Source organism: Oncorhynchus keta, chromosome 4, assembly GCF_023373465.1.
Source record: "Oncorhynchus keta strain PuntledgeMale-10-30-2019 chromosome 4, Oket_V2, whole genome shotgun sequence".
Taxonomy (NCBI): Eukaryota; Metazoa; Chordata; class Actinopteri; order Salmoniformes; family Salmonidae; genus Oncorhynchus; species Oncorhynchus keta.
In genome coordinates, this window is record NC_068424.1 from 85,772,651 (window position 1) to 85,799,210 (window position 26,560).

The 26,560-nt window shown below is 46.4% G+C and overlaps 1 protein-coding gene and 1 long non-coding RNA gene across 2 annotated transcripts in view; both read left to right on the plus strand.

The window, feature by feature from the left end:
- LOC127929754 (vascular endothelial growth factor receptor 3-like) overlaps positions 1 to 23,464 on the plus strand; it is a 216,302-nt gene extending 192,838 nt beyond the window's left edge. Inside the window, exons 14-22 of the mRNA XM_052518003.1 lie at positions 67 to 295; positions 4,315 to 4,461; positions 6,071 to 6,202; positions 14,056 to 14,162; positions 15,299 to 15,434; positions 16,553 to 16,657; positions 16,795 to 16,997; positions 22,456 to 22,624; positions 22,917 to 23,464. Coding sequence (XP_052373963.1) covers positions 67 to 295; positions 4,315 to 4,461; positions 6,071 to 6,202; positions 14,056 to 14,162; positions 15,299 to 15,434; positions 16,553 to 16,657; positions 16,795 to 16,997; positions 22,456 to 22,624; positions 22,917 to 23,092 — 1,404 coding nt within the window. The 3' untranslated portion in view covers positions 23,093 to 23,464. The remainder of the gene's footprint in view (positions 1 to 66; positions 296 to 4,314; positions 4,462 to 6,070; positions 6,203 to 14,055; positions 14,163 to 15,298; positions 15,435 to 16,552; positions 16,658 to 16,794; positions 16,998 to 22,455; positions 22,625 to 22,916) is intronic.
- Positions 9,931 to 13,143, plus strand: LOC127929762 (uncharacterized). The gene is made up of 3 exons (XR_008136075.1): positions 9,931 to 10,142; positions 12,855 to 12,909; positions 13,080 to 13,143. It is a non-coding gene; the product is annotated as an uncharacterized LOC127929762 (long non-coding RNA).
- Positions 23,465 to 26,560: the final 3,096 nt, after the last annotated feature.

Genomic DNA, 26,560 nt, shown 5'->3' on the forward strand with positions numbered 1-26,560 from the left:
CTTCCTTCCTTCCTTCCTTCCTTCCCTCCCTCCCTTCCCCCTCCCTCCCTCGCTCCCTCCCTCCAGGCGCTGCAGGATGAGCGTGGTAAACCCCTGGAGCTGGACTGTCGTAGTGTCCACCTGTACGCTGACCGCCTGGATGGACAACTGACCTATCAGGAGCAGTCTAACAGCTGGGTCCTGGAGATGACTATAGCGAGCATCACGCTACAGGATGAAGGGAACTATGTCTGTGAGGTTCAGAATAGGAGGAGCCGAGAGAAACACTGTCTACGCAAATACATATCGGTTAAAGGTGAGAGGGAGAGACACACACACACGGAACCAAACAGGGTTCTTCAAAGAGTTCTCCTATGGGGAGAGCCAAGAAACCTTATTGGTTCCAGTAACCATACACCCACACACACCAACATACACACACACTAGTCCCTCAGAGGAAGGGTTTAAACACACACTAGTCCCTCAGAGGAAGGGTTTAAACACACACTAGTCCCTCAGAGGAAGGGTTTAAACACACACTAGTCCCTCAGAGGAAGGGTTTAAACACACACTAGTCCCTCAGAGGAAGGGTTTAAACACACACTAGTCCCTCAGAGGAAGGGTTTAAACACACACTAGTCCCTCAGAGGAAGGGTTTAAACACACACTAGTCCCTCAGAGGAAGGGTTTAAACACACACTAGTCCCTCAGAGGAAGGGTTTAAACACACACTAGTCCCTCAGAGGAAGGGTTTAAACACACACTAGTCCCTCAGAGGAAGGGTTTAAACACACACTAGTCCCTCAGAGGAAGGGTTTAAACACACACTAGTCCCTCAGAGGAAGGGTTTAAACACACACTAGTCCCTCAGAGGAAGGGTTTAAACACACACTAGTCCCTCAGAGGAAGGGTTTAAACACACACTAGTCCCTCAGAGGATAGGCCCAGTCATTAACACACTAATGCTTCATTCATGTCAAGTCCTGACCCTTTAACCTCAGCCACCCCCCCCCCCCCCCACCCACACATCCCTCCCTCCTGCCCTTCTCTCTCTCCTGAGAGACCACAACCGCAGTCTCATCATTTATTCTCTTTGCCCTTCAGTCTGCATGAATAATGGGATCTGTTGAATGGACATAAAGGTGTGAATAAGATGATGGCATTGATGTATTTCTTTCTCTAGGGGGATTTATTGGGAAACATACATTAATATTGCCCAAGCAAGTGAAGGAGATAATAAACAAAAGTGAAATAAACAATCAAAAGTGAACAGTAAATATACAGAAGTTTCAAAAGAATAAAGACATTTCTAATGTCATATTACGTCTATATACAGCGTTGTAACGATGTGCAAATAGTTAAAGTACAAAAGGGAAAATAAATTAAAATAAATATGGGTTGTATTTACAATGGTGTTTATTCTTCACTGGTTGCCCTTTTCTTGTGGCAACAGGTCACAAATATTGCTGCTGTGATGGCACACTGTGGGATTTCACCCAGTAGATATGGGAGTTTATCAAAATCGGGTTTGTTTTCAAATTCTTTGTGGATCTGTGTAATCTGAGGGAAATATGTGTATCTAATATGGTCATATATTTGGCAGGAGGTTAGGAAGTGCATCTCAGTTTCCACCTCATTTTGTGGGCAGTGAGCACATAGCCTGTCTTCTCTTGAGAGCCATGTCTGCCTACGGCGGTCTTTCTCAATAGCAAGGCAATCCTCACTGAGTCTGTACATAGTCAAAGCTTTCCTTAAGTTTGGGTCAGTCACAGTGGTCAGGTATTCTGCCAGTGTGTACTCTCTGTTTAGCGCCAAATAGCATTCTAGTTTGCTCTGTTTTTTTGTTAATTCTTTCCAATGTGTCAAGTAATTATCTTTTTGCTTTCTCATGATTCGTTTGGGTCTAATTGTGCTGTTGTCCTGGGGCTCTGTAGGGTCTGTTTGTGTTTGTGAACAGAGCCCCAGGACCAGCTTGCTTAGTGGACTCTTCTCCAGGTTCATCTCTCTGTAGGGTGTGTTTGTGAACAGAGCCCCAGGTCCAGCTTGCTTAGGGGACTCTTCTCCAGGTTCATCTCTCTGTAGGGTGTGTTTGTGAACAGAGCCCCAGGGACTCTTCTCCAGGTTCATCTCTCTGTAGGTGATGGCTTTGTTCTGGAAGGTTTGGGAATTGGTTCCTTTTAGGTGGTTGCAGAATTTAACGTCTCTTTTCAGGATTTTGATAATTAGTGGGTATCGACCTAATTCTGTTCTGCTTTATTTGGTGTTTTAGAATATTTTTTGTTGGATTCTGTATGCAGAGTCTCAATTTGGTGTTTGTCCCATTCTGTGAATTCTTGGTTGGTGATCGGACCCCAGACCTCACAACCATAAAGGGCAATGGGTTCTAGAACTAAGTATTTTTAGCCAGATCCTAATTGGTATGTCAAATTTTATGTTCCTTTTGATGGCATAGAATGCCCTTCTTGCCTTGTCTCTCAGATCGTTCACAGCTTTGTGGAAGTTACCTGTGGTGCTGATGTTTAGACCGAGGTAAGTATAGTTTTTCTGTGTGCTCCAGGGCAACGGTGTCTAGATGGAGTTTGTATTTATGGTCCTGACTGGACCTTTTTTGGAACACCATTATTTTGGTCTTACTGAGATTTACTGTCAGGGCCCAGGTCTGGCAGAATCTGTGCAGAAGATCTAGGTGCTGCTGTAGGCCCTCCTTGGTTGTGGACAGAAGCACCAGATCATCAGCAAACAGCAGACATTTGACTTCAGATTCTAGTAGGATGCTGCAGACTTTTCTAGTGCCCTCACCAATTCGTTGATATGCCTTACAAACGTATTCATCCCCCTTGGCGTTTTTCCTGTTTTGTTACAACCTGTAATTCAAATGTGTTTTTATTTGGATTTCATGTAATGGATATACACATGATAGTCAAAATTGGTGAAGTGAAATAACTTGTTTAAAAAAATTCAACAACAAAAGACTGAAAAGTGGTACGTGTATTCACCACCTCCACCTCTGTGCAATCTAAGTGTCACATGATCTCAGTATATATACACCTGTTCTGAAAGGCCCCAGAGTCTGCAACATCACTAAGCAAGGGGCACCACCAAGCAAGGGGCACCACCAAGCAAGTGGCACCATGAAGAGCAAGGAGCTCTCCAAACAGGTCAGGGACAAAGTTGTGGAGAAGTACAGATCAGGGTTGGGTTATAAAAAATATCAGAAACTTTGAACATCCCACGGAGCACCATTAAATACATTATTATAAAAATGGAAAGAATGTGGCACCACAACAAACCTGCCAAGAGAGGGCTGCCCACCAAAACTCACAGACCAGGCAAGGAGGGAATTAATCAGAGAGGCAACAAAGAGACCAAAGATGACTCTGAAGGAACTGCAAAGCTCCACAGCGGAGATTGGAGTATCTGTCCATAGGACCACTTTAAGCCGTACCCTCCACAGAGATGGGTTTTATGGAAAAGTGGCCAAAAAAAGCCATTGCTTAAAGAAAAAAATCAGCAAACACATTTGGTGTTTGTCAAAGGCATGTGGGAGACTCCCCAAACATATGGAAGAAGGTACTCTGGTCAGATGAGACTAAAATGTAGCTTTTTGGCCATTAAGGAAAACGCTATGTCTCGCGCAAACCCAACACCTCTCATCACCCCGAGAACACTATCCCCAAATTGAAGCATGGTGATGGTGTTATCATGCTGTGGGGATGTTTTTCCATCGGCAGGGACTGGGAAGCTGCTCTGAATTGAAAGAATGATGGATGGTGCTAAATACAGGGAAATTCTTGAGGGAAACCTGTTTCAGTCTTCCAGAGATTTGAGACTGGGATGGAGGTTCACCTTCCAGCAGGACAATGACCCTGCGCATACTGCTAAAGCAACACATGAATGAAGAAACATTTAATTGTCTTGGAATAGCCTGGTCAAAGCCCAGACCTCAATCCATGTGGTATGACTTAAGCTCTCTGAACCACCCATCCCGGATCCGGGTATAATTGTCATCAGGAATGCTGAATAGCATAGCGCCACAGTCAAATAATATTACTAGAAAATATGGTGGTAGCAGGGTGGGAGTCTTATCGTGGTAGCAGGGTGGGAGTCTTATCGTGGTAGCAGGGTGGGAGTCTTATCGTGGTAGCAGGGTGGAGATAACCACTTGTACGTTGGGGAAAGTCGAAGAAGCTTTTTCAATCACTCCCTTTAGTGCTGTGGCCACCCTTTCCTGCTGTGTTTTCAGGTCATTTGTGCCTGTGTGTATATATATATTTCCCATTTGAGCCCATAAAGAGCACAATATCTCTCTCTCTCTACCTACCTACCCCCTCCCAGCTCTAGAAGCCCCCTGGTACAGACACAACCCAGCCAATCTAACATTGAACGTCAGTGAGTCTCTCCTGATGGAGTGTGATGTAGTGGGAACTCCTTCACCACACCTCTCCTGGTTCAAAGACAACCAGCCCCTGCACCAAATGTCAGGTAGGTACACACACACACACACACACACACACACACACACACACACACACACACACACACACACACACACACACACACACACACACACACACACACACACACACACACACACACACACACACACACACACACCGTATATGCCATGCCATCTCCCACAGGATAAGCTAACATCAGCTGGTATACACACACACCTGTTGCTGAAGACATGAGTCATCAGCTTCCACAGTGTATCTCTGAGGTATTAGAGGTCAAGAGGGGGTTGGATTGAGTGACAGTTTGGCAGGACTACAGACAGCTGGGACACTTTGGAGACATTAAATACATGACATGTGGAGAGAGTGAGAGATGGATTGATTGAGAGGTAGATGAAAGAGAGGGAGGGAGGGGAGGGGGAAAGGGGAGGGAGGGAGGGAGGGAGGGGGGAGGGGGAAAGGGGAGGGAGGGAAGGAGGGAGGGAGGAAAGGGAGGGAGGGAGGGGGAAAGGGAGGGAGGGAGGGGGGGGAAGGGGAGTGAGGGAGGGAGGGAGGGGGAAAGGGAGGGGGAAAGGGGAGGGAGGGAAGGGAAGGGAGGGAGGGAGGAAAGGGAGGGAGGGAGGGGGAAAGGGAGGGAGGGAGGGGGGAAGGGGAGTGAGGGAGGGAGGGAGAGGGGGAAAGGGAGGGGGAAAGGGAGGGAGGGAGGAAAGGGAGGGAGGGAGGAAAGGGGGAAGGGGAGGGAGGAAAGGGGGAAAGGGAGGGGGAAAGGGAGGGAGGGAGGAAAGGGGAGGGGGAAGGGGAGGGAGGAAAGGGGGAAAGGGGGGGAAAGGAAAGGGAGGGAGGGAGGGAGGAAGGGGAGGGAGGGAGGGAGGAAAGGGAGGGAGGGAGGAAAGGGGGAAGGGGAGGGAGGGGGAAGGGGAGGGAGGGAGGGGGAAAGGGAGGGAGGGAGGCTGGAAAGGGAGGGAGGGAGGGAGGGAGGGAGGGAGGGAGGGGGAAGGGGAGGGAGGGAGGGGGGGGGGAAAGGGAGGGAGGGAGGGGGGAAAGGAGGGAGGGAGGGAGGGAGGGAGGGAGGAGGGGAGGGAGGGAGGGAGGGAAGGGGGGGGGAGGGGGAGGGAGGGAGGGAGGGAGGGAGGGGGAGGGAGGGAGGGAGGGGGAGGAGGGGGAGGGAGGGAGGGAGGGAGGGAGGGAGAGGGTGGGAGTGAGTGAGTGAGTGAGTGAGTGAGTGAGTGAGTGAGTGAGTGAGGAGGGAGGGAGGGGAGGGAGGAGGGGGAGGGAGGGGAAGGAGGGAGGGAGGGAGGGGGAAGGAGGGAGTGAAGGGGAGGGAGGGAGGGAGGGGAAGGAGGGGGAGGGAGGGGAAGGAGGGAGGGAGGGAGGGCGGAGGATTGGCGGGGCTGGGCTGACAGGAGGTGTGTGTGTGTGTGTGTGTGTGTGTGTGTGTGTGTGTGTGTGTGTGTGTGTGTGTGTGTGTGTGTGTGTGTGTGTGTGTTTTACCAGAGTGGTGTGTGAGCGCAAGCGCATGCCTATGTGTGTGTTTGTGTCAGTGATTGACAGCTGTGTGTGTGTGTGTGTGTGTGTGTGTGTGTGTGTGTGTGTGTGTGTGTGTGTGTGTGTGTGTGTGTGTGTGTGTGTGTGTGTAGGACTGCAGCTACAGGACGCCAACAGGACGTTGAGTATCCAGCGAGTCAGAGAAGAGGACGCCGGTCTCTACACCTGCACCGCCTGTAATCAGAGGGGCTGCGCACACTCCTCCGCTGCTGTCACAGTGCTGGGTGAGACAGGAACACACACACACACACACACACACACACACACACACACACACACACACACACACACACACACACACACACACACACACACACACACACACACTCCTCCGCTGCTGTCACAGTGCTGGGTGAGACAGGAACACACACACACACCTGTGTCCACACCTTCGTCTCCAACAACAGCTTCCTTCTATTTTCCTCTCTTCTCTTCTTCCTTCTGCTTGTCTGTACAGCACTTTGTGACATCGGCTGATTTAAAAAGGGCTTCATAAATACATTTCATTGATTGATTGAAATCAAAAAGTCTTTAATAAAGTTTATTGGTCGCGTCCACTAGCAGATGTTGTTGTTGTTGTTTATCTCACCAGGTTCTAGTAACAGGGCTGTTGTTGTTGTTGTTTATCTCACCAGGTTCTAGTGACAGGGCTGTTGTTGTTGTTGTTTATCCCAGGTTCTAGTGACAGGGCTGTTGTTGTTGTTGTTTATCTCACCAGGTTCTAGTAACAGGGCTGTTGTTGTTGTTGTTTATCTCACCAGGTTCTAGTGACAGGGCTGTTGTTGTTGTTGTTTATCTCACCAGGTTCTAGTGACAGGGCTGTTGTTGTTGTTGTTTATCTCACCAGGTTCTAGTGACAGGGCTGTTGTTGTTGTTGTTTATCTCACCAGGTTCCAGTGACAGGGCTGTTGTTGTTGTTGTTTATCTCACCAGGTTCTAGTGACAGGGCTGATGTTGTTGTTGTTTATCTCACCAGGTTCCAGTGACAGGGCTGTTGTTGTTGTTGTTTATCTCACCAGGTTCCAGTGACAGGGCTGATGTTGTTGTTGTTTATCTCACCAGGTTCTAGTGACAGGGCTGTTGTTGTTGTTGTTGTTGTTGTTTATCTCACCAGGTTCTAGTGACAGGGCTGTTGTTGTTGTTGTTGTTGTTTATCTCACCAGGTTCTAGTGACAGGGCTGTTGTTGTTGTTGTTTATCTCACCAGGTTCTAGTGACAGGGCTGTTGTTGTTGTTGTTGTTGTTGTTTATCCCACCAGGTTCTAGTGACAGGGCTGATGTTGTTGTTGTTTATCTCACCAGGTTCCAGTGACAGGGCTGTTGTTGTTGTTGTTTATCTCACCAGGTTCTAGTGACAGGGCTGATGTTGTTGTTGTTTATCTCACCAGGTTCTAGTGACAGGGCTGTTGTTGTTGTTGTTGTTGTTTATCTCACCAGGTTCTAGTGACAGGGCTGATGTTGTTGTTGTTGTTGTTTATCCCACCAGGTTCTAGTGACAGGACTGATGTTGTTGTTGTTTATCTCACCAGGTTCCAGTGACAGGGCTGATGTTGTTGTTGTTTATCTCACCAGGTTCTAGTGACAGGGCTGATGTTGTTGTTGTTTATCTCACCAGGTTCTAGTGACAGGGCTGATGTTGTTGTTGTTGTTGTTGTTTATCTCACCAGGTTCTAGTGACAGGGCTGATGTTGTTGTTGTTTATCTCACCAGGTTCTAGTGACAGGGCTGATGTTGTTGTTGTTTATCTCACCAGGTTCTAGTGACAGGGCTGTTGTTGTTGTTGTTTATCTCACCAGGTTCTAGTGACAGGGCTGTTGTTGTTGTTGTTTATCTCACCAGGTTCTAGTGACAGGGCTGTTGTTGTTTATCTCACCAGGTTCTAGTGACAGGGCTGTTGTTGTTGTTTATCTCACCAGGTTCTAGTGACAGGGCTGTTGTTGTTTATCTCACCAGGTTCTAGTGACAGGGCTGTTGTTGTTGTTGTTTATCTCACCAGGTTCTAGTGACAGGGCTGTTGTTGTTGTTGTTTGTCTCACCAGGTTCTAGTGACAGGGCTGATGTTGTTGTTGTTTATCTCACCAGGTTCTAGTGACAGGGCTGATGTTGTTGTTGTTTATCTCACCAGGTTCTAGTGACAGGGCTGTTGTTGTTGTTTATCTCACCAGGTTCTAGTGACAGGGCTGTTGTTGTTGTTTATCTCACCAGGTTCTAGTGACAGGGCTGTTGTTGTTGTTTATCTCACCAGGTTCTAGTGACAGGGCTGTTGTTGTTGTTTATCTCACCAGGTTCTAGTGACAGGGCTGATGTTGTTGTTGTTTATCTCACCAGGTTCTAGTGACAGGGCTGATGTTGTTGTTGTTTATCTCACCAGGTTCTAGTGACAGGGCTGTTGTTGTTGTTGTTTATCTCACCAGGTTCTAGTGACAGGGCTGTTGTTGTTGTTGTTTGTCTCACCAGGTTCTAGTGACAGGGCTGATGTTGTTGTTGTTTATCTCACCAGGTTCTAGTGACAGGGCTGTTGTTGTTGTTGTTTATCTCACCAGGTTCTAGTGACAGGACTGATGTTGTTGTTGTTTATCTCACCAGGTTCCAGTGACAGGGCTGATGTTGTTGTTGTTTATCTCACCAGGTTCTAGTGACAGGGCTGATGTTGTTGTTGTTTATCTCACCAGGTTCTAGTGACAGGGCTGATGTTGTTGTTGTTGTTGTTGTTTATCTCACCAGGTTCCAGTGACAGGGCTGATGTTGTTGTTGTTTATCTCACCAGGTTCTAGTGACAGGGCTGATGTTGTTGTTGTTTATCTCACCAGGTTCTAGTGACAGGGCTGTTGTTGTTGTTGTTTATCTCACCAGGTTCTAGTGACAGGGCTGTTGTTGTTGTTTATCTCACCAGGTTCTAGTGACAGGGCTGTTGTTGTTTATCTCACCAGGTTCTAGTGACAGGGCTGTTGTTGTTGTTTATCTCACCAGGTTCTAGTGACAGGGCTGTTGTTGTTTATCTCACCAGGTTCTAGTGACAGGGCTGTTGTTGTTGTTGTTTATCTCACCAGGTTCTAGTGACAGGGCTGTTGTTGTTGTTGTTTGTCTCACCAGGTTCTAGTGACAGGGCTGATGTTGTTGTTGTTTATCTCACCAGGTTCTAGTGACAGGGCTGATGTTGTTGTTGTTTATCTCACCAGGTTCTAGTGACAGGGCTGTTGTTGTTGTTTATCTCACCAGGTTCTAGTGACAGGGCTGTTGTTGTTGTTTATCTCACCAGGTTCTAGTGACAGGGCTGTTGTTGTTGTTTATCTCACCAGGTTCTAGTGACAGGGCTGATGTTGTTGTTGTTTATCTCACCAGGTTCTAGTGACAGGGCTGATGTTGTTGTTGTTTATCTCACCAGGTTCTAGTGACAGGGCTGATGTTGTTGTTGTTTATCTCACCAGGTTCTAGTGACAGGGCTGTTGTTGTTGTTGTTTATCTCACCAGGTTCTAGTGACAGGGCTGTTGTTGTTGTTGTTTATCTCACCAGGTTCTAGTGACAGGGCTGATGTTGTTGTTGTTTATCTCACCAGGTTCTAGTGACAGGGCTGTTGTTGTTGTTGTTTATCTCACCAGGTTCTAGTGACAGGGCTGTTGTTGTTGTTGTTTATCTCACCAGGTTCTAGTGACAGGGCTGATGTTGTTGTTGTTTATCTCACCAGGTTCTAGTGACAGGGCTGTTGTTGTTGTTGTTTATCTCACCAGGTTCTAGTGACAGGGCTGATGTTGTTGTTGTTTATCTCACCAGGTTCTAGTGACAGGGCTGATGTTGTTGTTGTTTATCTCACCAGGTTCTAGTGACAGGGCTGTTGTTGTTGTTGTTTATCTCACCAGGTTCCAGTGACAGGGCTGTTGTTGTTGTTGTTTATCTCACCAGGTTCTAGTGACAGGGCTGATGTTGTTGTTGTTTATCTCACCAGGTTCCAGTAACAGGGCTGTTGTTGTTGTTGTTTATCTCACCAGGTTCCAGTGACAGGGCTGATGTTGTTGTTGTTTATCTCACCAGGTTCTAGTGACAGGGCTGTTGTTGTTGTTGTTTATCTCACCAGGTTCTAGTGACAGGGCTGATGTTGTTGTTGTTGTTGTTTATCTCACCAGGTTCTAGTGACAGGGCTGTTGTTGTTGTTGTTTATCTCACCAGGTTCTAGTGACAGGGCTGTTGTTGTTGTTGTTGTTGTTGTTGTTGTTTATCTCACCAGGTTCTAGTGACAGGGCTGATGTTGTTGTTGTTTATCTCACCAGGTTCTAGTGACAGGGCTGTTGTTGTTTATCTCACCAGGTTCTAGTGACAGGGCTGTTGTTGTTGTTTATCTCACCAGGTTCTAGTGACAGGGCTGTTGTTGTTTTTTTATCTCACCAGGTTCTAGTGACAGGGCTGTTGTTGTTGTTGTTTATCTCACCAGGTTCTAGTGACAGGGCTGTTGTTGTTGTTGTTTGTCTCACCAGGTTCTAGTGACAGGGCTGATGTTGTTGTTGTTTATCTCACCAGGTTCTAGTGACAGGGCTGATGTTGTTGTTGTTTATCTCACCAGGTTCTAGTGACAGGGCTGTTGTTGTTGTTTATCTCACCAGGTTCTAGTGACAGGGCTGTTGTTGTTGTTTATCTCACCAGGTTCTAGTGACAGGGCTGTTGTTGTTGTTTATCTCACCAGGTTCTAGTGACAGGGCTGTTGTTGTTGTTTATCTCACCAGGTTCTAGTGACAGGGCTGATGTTGTTGTTGTTTATCTCACCAGGTTCTAGTGACAGGGCTGATGTTGTTGTTGTTTATCTCACCAGGTTCTAGTGACAGGGCTGTTGTTGTTGTTGTTTATCTCACCAGGTTCTAGTGACAGGGCTGTTGTTGTTGTTGTTTATCTCACCAGGTTCTAGTGACAGGGCTGATGTTGTTGTTGTTTATCTCACCAGGTTCTAGTGACAGGGCTGTTGTTGTTGTTGTTTATCTCACCAGGTTCTAGTGACAGGGCTGATGTTGTTGTTGTTTATCTCACCAGGTTCCAGTGACAGGGCTGATGTTGTTGTTGTTTATCTCACCAGGTTCTAGTGACAGGGCTGATGTTGTTGTTGTTTATCTCACCAGGTTCTAGTGACAGGGCTGTTGTTGTTGTTGTTGTTGTTGTTTATCCCACCAGGTTCTAGTGACAGGGCTGATGTTGTTGTTGTTTATCTCACCAGGTTCTGTGACAGGGCTGATGTTGTTGTTGTTTATCTCACCAGGTTCTAGTGACAGGGCTGTTGTTGTTGTTGTTTATCTCACCAGGTTCTAGTGACAGGGCTGTTGTTGTTGTTGTTTATCTCACCAGGTTCTAGTGACAGGGCTGTTGTTGTTGTTTATCTCACCAGGTTCTAGTGACAGGGCTTCTCACCAGGTTCTAGTGACAGGGCTGTTGTTGTTGTTGTTTATCTCACCAGGTTCTAGTGACAGGGCTGTTGTTGTTGTTGTTTATCTCACCAGGTTCTAGTGACAGGGCTGTTGTTGTTGTTGTTTATCTCACCAGGTTCTAGTGACAGGGCTGTTGTTGTTGTTGTTTATCTCACCAGGTTCTAGTGACAGGGCTGATGTTGTTGTTGTTTATCTCACCAGGTTCTAGTGACAGGGCTGATGTTGTTGTTGTTTATCAGGGCTGTGACAGGGCTGTTGTTGTTGTTTATCTCACCAGGTTCTAGTGACAGGGCTGTTGTTGTTGTTTATCTCACCAGGTTCTAGTGACAGGGCTGTTGTTGTTGTTTATCTCACCAGGTTCTAGTGACAGGGCTGTTGTTGTTGTTTATCTCACCAGGTTCTAGTGACAGGGCTGATGTTGTTGTTGTTTATCTCACCAGGTTCTAGTGACAGGGCTGATGTTGTTGTTGTTTATCTCACCAGGTTCTAGTGACAGGGCTGTTGTTGTTGTTGTTTATCTCACCAGGTTCTAGTGACAGGGCTGTTGTTGTTGTTGTTTGTCTCATCTTCTAGTGACAGGGCTGATGTTGTTGTTCTCACCAGGTTCTAGTGACAGGGCTGTTGTTGTTGTTGTTTATCTCACCAGGTTCTAGTGACAGGGCTGTTGTTGTTGTTGTTTATCTCACCAGGTTCTAGTGACAGGGCTGATGTTGTTGTTGTTTATCTCACCAGGTTCTAGTGACAGGGCTGTTGTTGTTGTTGTTTATCTCACCAGGTTCTAGTGACAGGGCTGATGTTGTTGTTGTTTATCTCACCAGGTTCCAGTGACAGGGCTGATGTTGTTGTTGTTTATCTCACCAGGTTCTAGTGACAGGGCTGTTGTTGTTGTTGTTTATCTCACCAGGTTCCAGTGACAGGGCTGTTGTTGTTGTTGTTTATCTCACCAGGTTCTAGTGACAGGGCTGATGTTGTTGTTGTTTATCTCACCAGGTTCCAGTGACAGGGCTGTTGTTGTTGTTGTTTATCTCACCAGGTTCTAGTGACAGGGCTGATGTTGTTGTTGTTTATCTCACCAGGTTCTAGTGACAGGGCTGTTGTTGTTGTTGTTTATCTCACCAGGTTTTAGTGACAGGGCTGATGTTGTTGTTGTTGTTTATCTCACCAGGTTCTAGTGACAGGGCTGTTGTTGTTGTTGTTTATCTCACCAGGTTCTAGTGACAGGGCTGTTGTTGTTGTTGTTTTGTTGTTGTTTATCTCACCAGGTTCTAGTGACAGGGCTGATGTTGTTGTTGTTTATCTCACCAGGTTCTAGTGACAGGGCTGTTGTTGTTGTTTATCTCACCAGGTTCTAGTGACAGGGCTGTTGTTGTTGTTGTTTATCTCACCAGGTTCTAGTGACAGGGCTGTTGTTGTTGTTTATCTCACCAGGTTCTAGTGACAGGGCTGATGTTGTTGTTGTTTATCTCACCAGGTTCTAGTGACAGGGCTGTTGTTGTTGTTGTTGTTGTTGTTGTTTATCTCACCAGGTTCTAGTGACAGGGCTGTTTGTTGTTGTTTATCTCACCAGGTTCTAGTGACAGGGCTGATGTTGTTGTTGTTTATCTCACCAGGTTCTAGTGACAGGGCTGTTGTTGTTGTTGTTTATCTCACCAGGTTCTAGTGACAGGGCTGTTGTTGTTGTTGTTTATCTCACCAGGTTCTAGTGACAGGGCTGATGTTGTTGTTGTTTATCTCACCAGGTTCTAGTGACAGGGCTGTTGTTGTTGTTGTTTATCTCACCAGGTTCTAGTGACAGGGCTGTTGTTGTTGTTGTTTATCTCACCAGGTTCTAGTGACAGGGCTGATGTTGTTGTTGTTTATCTCACCAGGTTCTAGTGACAGGGCTGTTGTTGTTGTTGTTTATCTCACCAGGTTCCAGTGACAGGGCTGTTGTTGTTGTTTATCTCACCAGGTTCCAGTGACAGGGCTGATGTTGTTGTTGTTTATCTCACCAGGTTCTAGTGACAGGGCTGATGTTGTTGTTGTTTATCTCACCAGGTTCCAGTAACAGGGCTGATGTTGTTGTTGTTTATCTCACCAGGTTCTAGTGACAGGGCTGTTTGTTGTTGTTTATCTCACCAGGTTCTAGTGACAGGGCTGTTGTTGTTGTTGTTTATCTCACCAGGTTCTAGTGACAGGGCTGATGTTGTTGTTGTTTATCTCACCAGGTTCTAGTGACAGGGCTGATGTTGTTGTTGTTTATCTCACCAGGTTCTAGTGACAGGGCTGATGTTGTTGTTGTTTATCTCACCAGGTTCTAGTGACAGGGCTGTTGTTGTTGTTTATCTCACCAGGTTCTAGTGACAGGGCTGTTGTTGTTGTTGTTTTTATCTCACCAGGTTCCAGTAACAGGGCTGTTGTTGTTGTTGTTGTTGTTGTTGTTTATCTCACCAGGTTCTAGTGACAGGGCTGATGTTGTTGTTGTTTATCTCACCAGGTTCCAGTAACAGGGCTGTTGTTGTTGTTGTTGTTGTTTATCTCACCAGGTTCTAGTGACAGGGCTGATGTTGTTGTTGTTTATCTCACCAGGTTCCAGTAACAGGGCTGTTGTTGTTGTTGTTGTTGTTGTTGATCTCACCAGGTTCTAGTGACAGGGCTGATGTTGTTGTTGTTGTTGTTGTTTATCTCACCAGGTTCTAGTGACAGGGCTAACTTGGAGATCATGATTCTGATCGGGACGGGTGTCATCGCTGTGTTCTTCTGGGCTCTACTCCTTCTCATCTTCTGCAACGTCAAACGGGTCAGAACACACACACACACACACTTCCCCGTGAACTCCCTATGCTTGTCTCTCTTGTTCAAAAACATAATGTATCTCTTCCAATCAGAGTGGCTGTGACACGGTGAACTCTGACCTCACCTCTCTACCATCTCCCTCAGCTCTTTAGACACACGGGGAATGGAGTCAAGGTTCAAATACCGCAAGTCTCTAACTGAAGCATCAAAGTCAGCGAGTCTAGGCGTTAACAGATACCTGTGATGTCAGAGATACAGAAACACAGAGGGTTGCACCAACTGTTTCCAGAGTCTTTCTCCCAAGAAAGGTGGTCCTTCTGTGGCTCAGTTGGTAGAGCATGGCGCTTGTAACGCCAGGGTAGTGGGTTTGATTCCCGGGACCACCCATACGTAGAATGTATGCACACATGACTGTAAGTCGCTTTGGATAAAAGCGTCTGCTAAATGGCATATATTATATTATTATTATTATAAGAGTAAATCAACCTTGCTAAAGCTACATTGACTCATTATGGATTTGTACATGTTATTTCTAGTCTGCTTTCCTCTCTCCTCGCTAACTCTCCTAGCTAACTGGGTCGTTGCTGAGCAACTGTTCATATCTGATATTGTTTATTGGCCCAAATATCATTGTCCATGTTTCACTGAGCCTCTCTCACTCTCTGACTCTCACTCTCTGTCTCTCACTCTCTGTCTCTCACTCTGACTCTCACTCTCTGCCTCTCGCTCTCTGCCTCTCGCTCTCTGCCTCTCGCTCTCTGCCTCTCGCTCTCTGCCTCTCGCTCTCTGTCTCTCACTCTCTGCCTCTCACTCTCTGCCTCTCACTCTCTGCCTCTCACTCTCTGCCTCTCACTCTCTGCCTCTCACTCTCTGCCTCTCACTCTCTGCCTCTCACTCTCTGCCTCTCACTCTCTGCCTCTCACTCTCTGCCTCTCACTCTCTGCCTCTCACTCTCTGCCTCTCACTCTCTGACTCTCACTCTCTGTCTCTCACTCTCTGCCTCTCTGTCTCTCACTCTCTGTCTCTCACTCTCTGCCTCTCACTCTCTGCCTCTCACTCTCTGCCTCTCACTCTCTGTCTCTCACTCTCTGTCTCTCACTCTCGGACTCTCTGTCTCTCACTCTCTGTCTCTCACTCCAGGTGAACCCAGCAGATATAAAGACAGGCTATCTATCCATCATAATGGACCCAGGGGAGGTTCCTCTGGGTGAGCAGTTTGAATACCTCCCCTACGACTCCTCCCAGTGGGAGATATCTATGGACAAACTACAACTAGGTAAGTGAGGGAGGGAGGGAGGGCTAGCGGGAGGGAGTTAGAACGGAGGAAGGATGGAGGGAGGGATATTGGGAGGGAGGGAGGGAGACCGAGAGAGAGGGAGTGAGTGAGTGAGTGAGTGAGTGAGTGAGTGAGTGAGTGAGTGAGTGAGTGAGGGAGGGAGGGAGGGAGGGAGGGAGGGGAGGGAGGGAGGGAGGGAGGGAGGGAGGGAGGGAGGGAGGGAGGGAGGGAGGGAGGGAGGGAGGGGGAGGGAGGGAGGGAGGGAGGGAGGGAGGGAGGGAGGGAGGGAGGGAGGGAGGAGGGAGCATATGGACGAGTGAAAGAATAAACAAACTGAAGAATGAATGGATGAAGGAATGAGTCGGCAAAAAGAATCAACCAAACTAATGAATGTTACATTCTGGTTTCCTCTGTTCCTGTTGAATGGGACCCCAGACTGCTACTGATGATGATGACACACACACAGTCTGGAGGGGTAGCGTCTGGTCCAGACTGATGGATGATAATGCTGTTGTTTGTCCCTGTGGTCATTGGAATTACAATCCTATTACATTCTAACTTTTTAATGTATACATTTTCCTCATTAAATAGGCAGATGTTGCTGTCCGGAGGGACTTTAGGATTAGTGGTAGCTATATCACACCGTCTTCACAGTTACAATCTCTCTCTCTCTTTTCTCTCTCTCTCTCTCTCTCTCTCTCTCTCTCTCTCTCTCTCTCTCTCTCTCTCTCTCTCTCTCTCTCTCTCTCTCTCTCTCTCTCTCTCTCTCTCTCTCTCTCTCTCTCTCTCTCTCTCTCTCTCTCTCTCTCTCTCTCTCTCTCTCTCTCTCTCTCTCTCTCTCTCTCTCTCTCTCTCTCTCTCTCTCTCTCTCTCTCTCTCTCTCTCTCTCTCTCTTTCCTCCTCTCTCTCTCTCTCTCTCTGTCTGTCTTTCCTCCTCTCTCTCTCTCTCTCTCTCTCTCTCTCTCCCTCTCTCTGTCTTTCTTTTTTCTCTCTCTCTCTGTCTTTCTGTCTTTTCTCCTCTCTCTGTGTCTGTCTGTCTGTCTGTCTGTCTGTCTGTCTGTCTGTCTGTCTGTGTCTTTCCTCCTCTCTCTCTGTGTCTTTCCTCCTCTCTCTCTCAGGGAAGGTGTTGGGTCATGGAGCGTTTGGGAAGGTCATCGAGGCCTCCATCTTTGGCATCCGCCAGAACAGCAGCCTGGACACTGTGGCGGTGAAGATGCTGAAAGGTGTGTGTGTGTGTGTGTGTGTGTGTGTGTGTGTGTGTGTGTGTGTGTGTGTGTGTGTGTGTGTGTGTGTGTGTGTGTGTGTGTGTGTGTGTGTGTGTGTGTGTCCTGACCTGGTCACTCCCTGTCTTCTGTTCCAGAGGGAGCGTGTGCCAGTGACCACAAGGCTCTGATGTCAGAGCTGAAGATCCTGATCCACATTGGGAATCATCTTAACGTGGTCAACCTCCTGGGGGCATGCACCAAACCCAGCGCCCCCCTCATGGTGGTAGTGGAGTACTGCAAGTATGGGAACCTGTCCAACTACCTGAGAGCCAAGAGAGAGTTCTTCCTACCTTACAGGGTAAGAGCTAACCTCTAACCCCTAACCCCTAACCCGTCCAACTACCTGAGAGCCAAGAGAGAGTTATTCCTACCTTACAGGGTAAGACCTAACCCTTAACCCCTAACCTGTCCAACTACCTGAGAGCCTAGAGATAGTTATTCCTACCTTCAAATTGATTTATATAGCCCTTCGTACATCAGCTGATATCTCAAAGTGCTGTACAGAAACCCAGCCTAAAACCCCAAACAGCAAGCAATGCAGGTGTAGAAGCACGGTGGCTAGGAAAAACTCCCTAGAAAGGCCAAAACCTAGGAAGAAACCTAGAGAGGAACCAGGCTATGAGGGGTGGCCAGTCCTCTTCTGGCTGTGCCGGGTGGAGATTATAACAGAACATGGCCAACACTAACAGTGTGAGTGGCTGCTGCCAACACACTGTCATTGACACTGACCCAACTCCAGCCATTTTAATAATGGGAATTGATGGGAATTATGTAAATATATCACTAGCCACTTTAAACAATGCTACCTTATATAATGTTACTTACCCTACATTATTCATCTCATATGCATATGTATATACTGTACTCTACATCATCGACTGCATCCTTATGTAACACATGTATCACTAGCCACTTTAACTATGCCACTTTGTTTACTTTGTCTACACACTCATCTCATATGTATATACTGTACTCGATACCATCTACTGTATGCTGCTCTGTACCATCACTCATTCATATATCCTTATGTACATATTCCTTATCCCCTTACACTGTGTATAAGACAGTAGTTTTGGAATTGTTAGTTAGATTACTTGTTGGTTATCACTGCATTGTCGGAACTAGAAGCACAAGCATTTCGCTACACTCGCATTTAACATCTGCTAACCATGTGTATGTGACAAATAAAATTTGATTTGATTGATTTGATTTGATGTTCAAATGTTCATAAATGACCAGCATGGTCAAATAATAATAATCACAGTAGTTGTCGAGGGTGCAGCAAGTCAGCACCTCAGGAGTAAATGGTGCTGAACAGTTGAAACTGGAGCAGCAGTACGGTCAGGTGGACTGGGGACAGCAAGGAGTCATCAGGCCAGGTAGTCCTGAGGCATGGTCCTAGGGCTCAGGTCCTCCCAGAGAGAGAAAGAAAGAGAGAAAGAGAGCATTAGAGAGAGCACACTTAAATTCACACAGGACACCGCATAAGACAGGAGAAGTACTCCAGATATAACAGACTGACCCTGGCCCCCCGACACATAAACTACTGCAGCATGAATACTGGAGGCTGAGACGGGAGGGGTCAGGAGACACTATGGCCCCATCCGAGGACACCCCCGGACAGGGCTAAACAGGAAGGATATAACCCCACCCAGCCAAAACACAGCCCCCACACCACTAGAGGGATATCTTCAACCACCAACTTACCATCCTGAGACAAGGCTGAGTATAGCTCACAAAGATCTCCGCCACAGCACAACCCAAGGGGGGGGGGGGTAAGCCAGTGACTCGGCCCCTGTAATAGGGTTAGAGGCAGAGAATCCCAGTGGAGAGAGGGGAACCGGCCAGGCAGAGACAGCAGGCCTGCGTCTTGTGACCGTAGCATACTTGTAGGTATGTATGTATGGCAGGACCAAATCAGAGAGATAGGTAGGAGCAAGCCCATATAATGCTTTGTAGGTTAGCAGTAAAACCTTGAACTCAGCCCTTGCCTTAACAGGAAGCCAGTGTAGGGAGGCTAGCACTATGATATGACAAGAAAAATTGGTTATAGTCAGGATTCTAGCAGCCATATTTAGCACTAACTGAAGTTTATTTTGTGCTTTATCCGGGTAGCCGGAAAGTAGAGCATTGCAGTAGTCTAACCTAGAAGTAACAAAAGCATGGATTCATTTTTCTGCATCATTTTTGGACAGAAAGTTTCTGATTTTTGCAATGTTACGTAGATGGGGAAAAAAGCTGTCCTTGAAATGGTCTTGATATGTTCATCAAAAGAGAGATCAGGGTCCAGAGTAACGCCGAGGTCCTTCAGTTATATTTGAGACGACTGTACAACCATCAAGATTAATTGTCAGATTCAACAGTCTCTTTATTTCTTGGGACCTAGAACAAGCATCTCTGTTTTGTCCGAGTTTAAAAGTAGAAAGTTTGCAGCCATCCACTTCCTTATGTCTGAAACACAGGCTTCCAGCGAGGGCAATTTTGGGGCTTCACCATGTTTCATTGAAATGTACAGCTGTGTGTCATCCGCATAGCAGTGAAAGTTAACATTATGTTTTCGAATAACATCCCCAAGAGGTAAAATATATAGTGAAAACAATAGTGGTCCTAAAACGTAACCTTGAGGAACACCGAAATTTACAGTTGATTTGTCAGAGTTCAAACCATCCACAGAGACAAACTGATATCTTTCCAACAGATAAGATCTAAACCAGGCTTGTCAGGGTTTACTATGGCAGGGTTTACTATGGCAGGGTTTACTATGGCAGGGTTTACTATGACAGGGTTTACTATGACAGGGTTTACTATGACAGGGTTTACTATGGCAGGGTTTACTATGACAGGGTTTACTATGACAGGGTTTACTATGGCAGGGTTTACTATGACAGGGTTTACTATGGCAGGGTTTACTATGACAGGGTTTACTATGGCAGGGTTTACTATGTCAGGGTTTACTATGTCAGGGTTTACTATGGCAGGGTTTACTATGACAGGGTTTACTATGGCAGGGTTTACTATGGCAGGGTTTACTATGACAGGGTTTACTATGGCAGGGTTTACTATGACAGGGTTTACTATGGCAGGGTTTACTATGACAGGGTTTACTATGGCAGGGTTTACTATGGCAGGGTTTACTATGACAGGGTTTACTATGGCAGGGTTTACTATGACAGGGTTTACTATGGCAGGGTTTACTATGACAGGGTTTACTATGGCAGGGTTTACTATGACAGGGTTTACTATGGCAGGGTTTACTATGGCAGGGTTTACTATGGCAGGGTTTACTATGACAGGGTTTACTATGGCAGGGTTTACTATGACAGGGTTTACTATGACAGGGTTTACTATGGCAGGGTTTACTATGACAGGGTTTACTATGGCAGGGTTTACTATGACAGGGTTTACTATGGCAGGGTTTACTATGGCAGGGTTTACTATGACAGGGTTTACTATAGCAGGGTTTACTATGGCAGGGTTCCCATGACAGGGTTTATTATGACAGGGTTTACTATGACAGGGTTTACTATGGCAGGGTTTACTATGGCAGGGTTTACTATGACAGGGTTTACTATGGCAGGGTTTACTATGACAGGGTTTACTATGACAGGGTTTACTATGACAGGGTTTACTATGGCAGGGTTTACTATGACAGGGTTTACTATAGCAGGGTTTACTATGGCAGGGTTTACTATGACAGGGTTTACTATGACAGGGTTTACTATGGCAGGGTTTACTATGGCAGGGTTTACTATGACAGGGTTTACTATAGCAGGGTTTACTATGGCAGGGTTTACTATGGCAGGGTTTACTATGACAGGGTTTACTATGGCAGGGTTTACTATGGCAGGGTTTACTATGACAGGGTTTACTATGGCAGGGTTTACTATGGCAGGGTTTATTATGACAGGGTTTACTATGGCAGGGTTTACTATGGCAGGGTTTATTATGACAGGGTTTACTATGGCAGGGTTTACTATGGCAGGGTTTACTATGACAGGGTTTACTATGGCAGGGTTTACTATGGCAGGGTTTACTATGACAGGGTTTACTATGGCAGGGTTTACTGTGACAGGGTTTACTATGGCAGGGTTTACTATGGCAGGGTTTACTATGACAGGGTTTACTATAGCAGGGTTTACTATGACAGGGTTTACTATGACAGGGTTTACTATGGCAGGGTTTACTATGACAGGGTTTACTATAGCAGGGTTTATTATGACAGGGTTTACTATGACAGGGTTTACTATAGCAGGGTTTACTATGGCAGGGTTTACTATGACAGGGTTTACTATGGCAGGGTTCCCATGAAAGGGTTTATTATGACAGGGTTTACTATGACAGGGTTTACTATGACAGGGTTTACTATGGCAGGGTTTACTATGACAGGGTTTACTATGGCAGGGTTTACTATGGCAGGGTTTACTATGGCAGGGTTTACTATGACAGGGTTTACTATGGCAGGGTTTACTATGGCAGGGTTTACTATGACAGGGTTTACTATGGCAGGGTTTACTATGGCAGGGTTTACTATGGCAGTGTTTACTATGACAGGGTTTACTATGGCAGGGTTTACTATGACAGGGTTTACTATGGCAGTGTTTACTATGACAGGGTTTACTATGGCAGGGTTTACTATGGCAGTGTTTACTATGGCAGGGTTTACTATGGCAGTGTTTACTATGACAGGGTTTACTATGGCAGGGTTTACTATGGCAGGGTTTACTATGGCAGGGTTTACTATGGCAGGGTTTACTATGGCAGGGTTTACTATGGCAGGGTTTACTATGACAGGGTTTACTATGGCAGGGTTTACTATGGCAGGGTTTACTATGACAGGGTTTACTGTGGCAGGGTTTACTATGGCAGGGTTTACTATGACAGGGTTTACTATAGCAGGGTTTACTATGACAGGGTTTACTATGGCAGGGTTTACTATGGCAGGGTTTACTATGACAGGGTTTACTATGGCAGGGTTTACTATGACAGGGTTTACTATGACAGGGTTTACTATGGCAGGGTTTACTATGACAGGGTTTACTATGGCAGGGTTTACTATGACAGGGTTTACTATAGCAGGGTTTACTATGACAGGGTTTACTATGACAGGGTTTACTATGACAGGGTTTACTATGTATGACAGGGTTTACTATGACAGGGTTTACTATGGCAGGGTTTACTATGGCAGGGTTTACTATGGCAGGGTTTACTATGACAGGGTTTACTATGACAGGGTTTACTATGGCAGGGTTTACTATGACAGGGTTTACTATGGCAGGGTTTACTATGGCAGGGTTTACTATGGCAGGGTTTACTATGACAGGGTTTACTATGGCAGGGTTTACTATGGCAGGGTTTACTATGGCAGGGTTTACTATGACAGGGTTTACTATGGCAGGGTTTACTATGACAGGGTTTACTATGGCAGGGTTTACTATGACAGGGTTTACTATGACAGGGTTTACTATGGCAGGCTTTACTATGGCAGTGTTTGTGAACGGTCTGTTGTGGCTCATAGGCTCTCTTCCTGTGACACAATGCCTGTTGAAATATACCAAGTCCAAGATTCAATCCGGTAGCGCTTTGTCCGCAATGCATGTTTTAAAGGCAATGTCCCACGTTCACGGCGATCACATTTGTGTCGACTCGATCGGAGATTACCATTAAATGGCACAAAGTTTAATGATGAAGTGTGATTGGATTAAATCCTGGCCAATGTGTAGATGGTAACCTACATGATGTACCTGTGTGTTCCTCAGGACCGCTCCCCTAAGACTCAGAGCCAGGTGAGACGCATGATAGAGGCGGGACAAGTGGAGCAGAGAGCCCGCCTCCCACCTTCCCCGTCCTCCTCCTCTATTGGCAGCTTCCAGAATCAGTCACCCAGCAAGTCCAATCAGAAGAGCCACACTCCTGCTGTGGAGAAAAGTGAGTAGTGTGAATTGTTGTATTGGCTGAATCCTAACTTCAGACTGACGTAATGTATGTCTTCATGTCAATGGGATTTGGTGCTGAAAGTTCAGCCTTGACCTTTTGACTGAAGAGCTCCATCTGAGCTTCAAGAATATAGAACTAAGACAAGTTATAGCTGAGTTAAATCCTCTCTCTCTCCCTCTCTCTCTCTCTCTCTCTCCTTCCTTCCCTCCCTCCCTCCCTCCCTCCCATCCCCCCCTCCACCTTCCCTCCCTCCCCCCCTCTCTCTCTCTCTCCCTCCCTCCAGTGGAAGACCTATGGAAGACTCCTCTCACTATAGAAGATCTGATTTGTTATAGTTTCCAGGTGGCCAGGGGAATGGAGTTCCTGGCCTCACGAAAGGTATTTCCCCAGCATCCACACACCCATCGTCCCAGAAGACTTCTCCTTAAAACCCCATCGTCCCAGAAGACTTCTCCTTAAAACCCCATCGTCCCAGAAGACTTCTCCTTAAAAACCCATCGTCCCAGAAGACTTCTCCTTAAAACCCCATCGTCCCAGAAGACTTCTCCTTAAAACCCCATCGTCCCAGAAGACTTCTCCTTAAAAACCCATCGTCCCAGAAGACTTCTCCTTAAAAACCCATCGTCCTAGAAGACTTCTCCTTAAAACCCATCGTCCCAGAAGATTTCTCCTTAAAACCCCATCGTCCCAGAAGACTTCTCCTTAAAACCCCATCGTCCCAGAAGACTTCTCCTTAAAACCCCATCGTCCCAGTAGACTTCTCCTTAAAACCCCATCGTCCTAGAAGATTTCTCCTTAAAACCCCATCGTCCCAGAAGACTTCTCCTTAAAACCCCATCGTCCCAGAAGACTTCTCCTTAAAACCCCATCGTCCTAGAAGACTTCTCCTTAAAACCCCATCGTCCCAGAAGACTTCTCCTTAAAACCCCATCGTCCCAGAAGACTTCTCCTTAAAAACCCATCGTCCCAGAAGACTTCTCCTTAAAAACCCCATCGTCCCAGAAGATTTCTCCTTAAAAACCCATCGTCCCAGAAGACTTCTCCTTAAAAACCCATCGTCCCAGAAGACTTCTCCTTAAAACCCCATCGTCCCAGAAGACTTCTCCTTAAAAACCCATCGTCCCAGAAGACTTCTCCTTAAAAACCCCATCGTCCCAGAAGACTTCTCCTTAAAACACCCATCGTCCTAGAAGACTTCTCCTTAAAACCCCATCGTCCCAGAAGATTTCTCCTTAAAACCCATCGTCCCAGAAGACTTCTCCTTAAAACCCCATCGTCCCAGTAGACTTCTCCTTAAAACCCCATCGTCCCAGAAGATTTCTCCTTAAAACCCATCGTCCCAGAAGACTTCTCCTTAAAACCCCATCGTCCCAGTAGACTTCTCCTTAAAAACCCATCGTCCCAGAAGATTTATCCTTAAAACCCCATCGTCCCAGAAGACTTCTCCGTAAAAACCCATCGTCCCAGTAGACTTCTCCTTAAAAACCCATCGTCCCAGAAGACTTCTCCTTAAAACCCCATCGTCCCAGAAGATTTCTCCTTAAAACCCCATCGTCCCAGAAGATTTCTCCTTAAAACCCCATCGTCCCAGAAGATTTCTCCTTAAAACCCCATCGTCCCAGTAGATTTCTCCTTAAAAACCCATCGTCCCAGTAGACTTCTCCTTAAAACCCCATCGTCCTAGAAGATTTCTCCTTAAAAACCCATCGTCCCAGAAGATTTCTCCTTAAAACACAATCGTCCTAGAAGACTTCTCCTTAAAAACCCATCGTCCCAGACCTCTCCTTAAAAACCCATCGTCCTAGAAGACTTCTCCTTAAAAACCCATCGTCCTAGAAGACTTCTCCTTAAAAACCCATCGTCCCAGAAGATTTCTCCTTAAAACACCATCGTCCTAGAAGACTTCTCCTTAAAAACCCATCATCCCAGACCTCTCCTTAAAAACCCATCGTCCTAGAAGACTTCTCCTTAAAACCCCATCATCCCAGTAGACTTCTCCTTAAAACCCCATCGTCCCAGTAGACTTCTCCTTAAAAACCCATCATCCCAGTAGACTTCTCCTTAAAAACCCATCGTCCTAGAAGACCTCTCCTTAAAAACCCATCGTCCTAGAAGATTTCTCCTTAAAAACCCATCGTCCTAGAAGATTTCTCCTTAAAACCCCATCGTCCTAGAAGATTTCTCCTTAAAACCCCATCGTCCTAGAAGACTTCTCCTTAAAAACCCATCGTCCCAGAAGACTTCTCCTTAAAAACCCATCGTCACAGAAGATTTCTCCTTAAAAACCCATCGTCCCAGTAGACTTCTCCTTAAAAACCCATCGTCCCAGTAGACTTCTCCTTAAAACCCCATCGTCCCAGAAGACTTCTCCGTAAAAACCCATCGTCCCAGAAGATTTATCCTTAAAAACCCATCGTCCTAGAAGATTTCTCCTTAAAACCCCATCGTCCTAGAAGATTTCTCCTTAAAAACCCATCGTCCCAGAAGATTTCTCCTTAAAAACCCATCGTCCTAGAAGATTTCTCCTTAAAAACCCATAGTCCTAGAAGATTTCTCCTTAAAAACCCATCGTCCTAGAAGACTTCTCCTTAAAAACCCATCGTCCCAGAAGATTTCTCCTTAAAAACTAGAAACCACAAAGAGATCATAGAGAACAAGCTGTGTAATATATAATAATACATACTGTACCGGGCCAGTTTCACAGATCCACATGAACCACACATGGTGTGGTATAAGGCTCTGGACTAAAGTAGTGCACTACACCATATTGATCTCCCTAGAAACCACAGAGATTCTAGAGACCAGTCTGACGGGCGTGGGAGGAGGGAGGATGGGGAGGAAGAGGGAGGAGGAGGGAGGAAGAGGAGGAGGAGGAGGAGGGAGGAGGTGTAATGCTATAATAACACATTCTGGGCTTGTTTCTCAGACACAGATTAAGCCTAAAAACATGTTGAGGAGAGATACTAAAACTTTTTATTTTTAATAAGGACTGTAGGTAATACCCAGTCTACTGCTGTCTCTCACTAAGGACTGTAGGCAATATCCAGTCTACTGCTGTCTCTCACTAAGGACTGTAGGTAATACCCAGTCTACTGCTGTCTCTCACTAAGGACTGTAGGCAATACCCAGTCTACTGCTGTCTCTCACTAAGGACTGTAGGTAATACCCAGTCTACTGCTGTCTCTCACTAAGGACTGTAGGCAATACCCAGTCTACTGCTGTCTCTCACTAAGGACTGTAGGTAATATCCAGTCTACTGCTGTCTCTCACTAAGGACTGTAGGTAATACCCAGTCTACTGCTGTCTCTCACTAAGGACTGTAGGTAATACCCAGTCTACTGCTGTCTCTCACTAAGGACTGTAGGTAATACCCAGTCTACTGCTGTCTCTCACTAAGGACTGTAGGTAATATCCAGTCTACTGCTGTCTCTCACTAAGGACTGTAGGCAATACCCAGTCTACTGCTGTCTCTCACTAAGGACTGTAGGTAATATCCAGTCTACTGCTGTCTCTCACTAAGGACTGTAGGCAATACCCAGTCTACTGCTGTCTCTCACTAAGGACTGTAGGTAATATCCAGTCTACTGCTGTCTCTCACTAAGGACTGTAGGTAATACCCAGTCTACTGCTCTCTCTCACTAAGGACTGTAGGTAATACCCAGTCTACTGCTGTCTCTCACTAAGGACTGTAGGTAATATCCAGTCTACTGCTGTCTCTCACTAAGGACTGTAGGTAATATCCAGTCTACTGCTGTCTCTCACTAAGGACTGTAGGTAATACCCAGTCTACTGCGGTCTCTCACTAAGGACTGTAGGTAATATCCAGTCTACTGCTGTCTCTCACTAAGGACTGTAGGTAATATCCAGTCTACTGCTGTCTCTCACTAAGGACTGTAGGTAATATCCAGTCTACTGCTGTCTCTCACT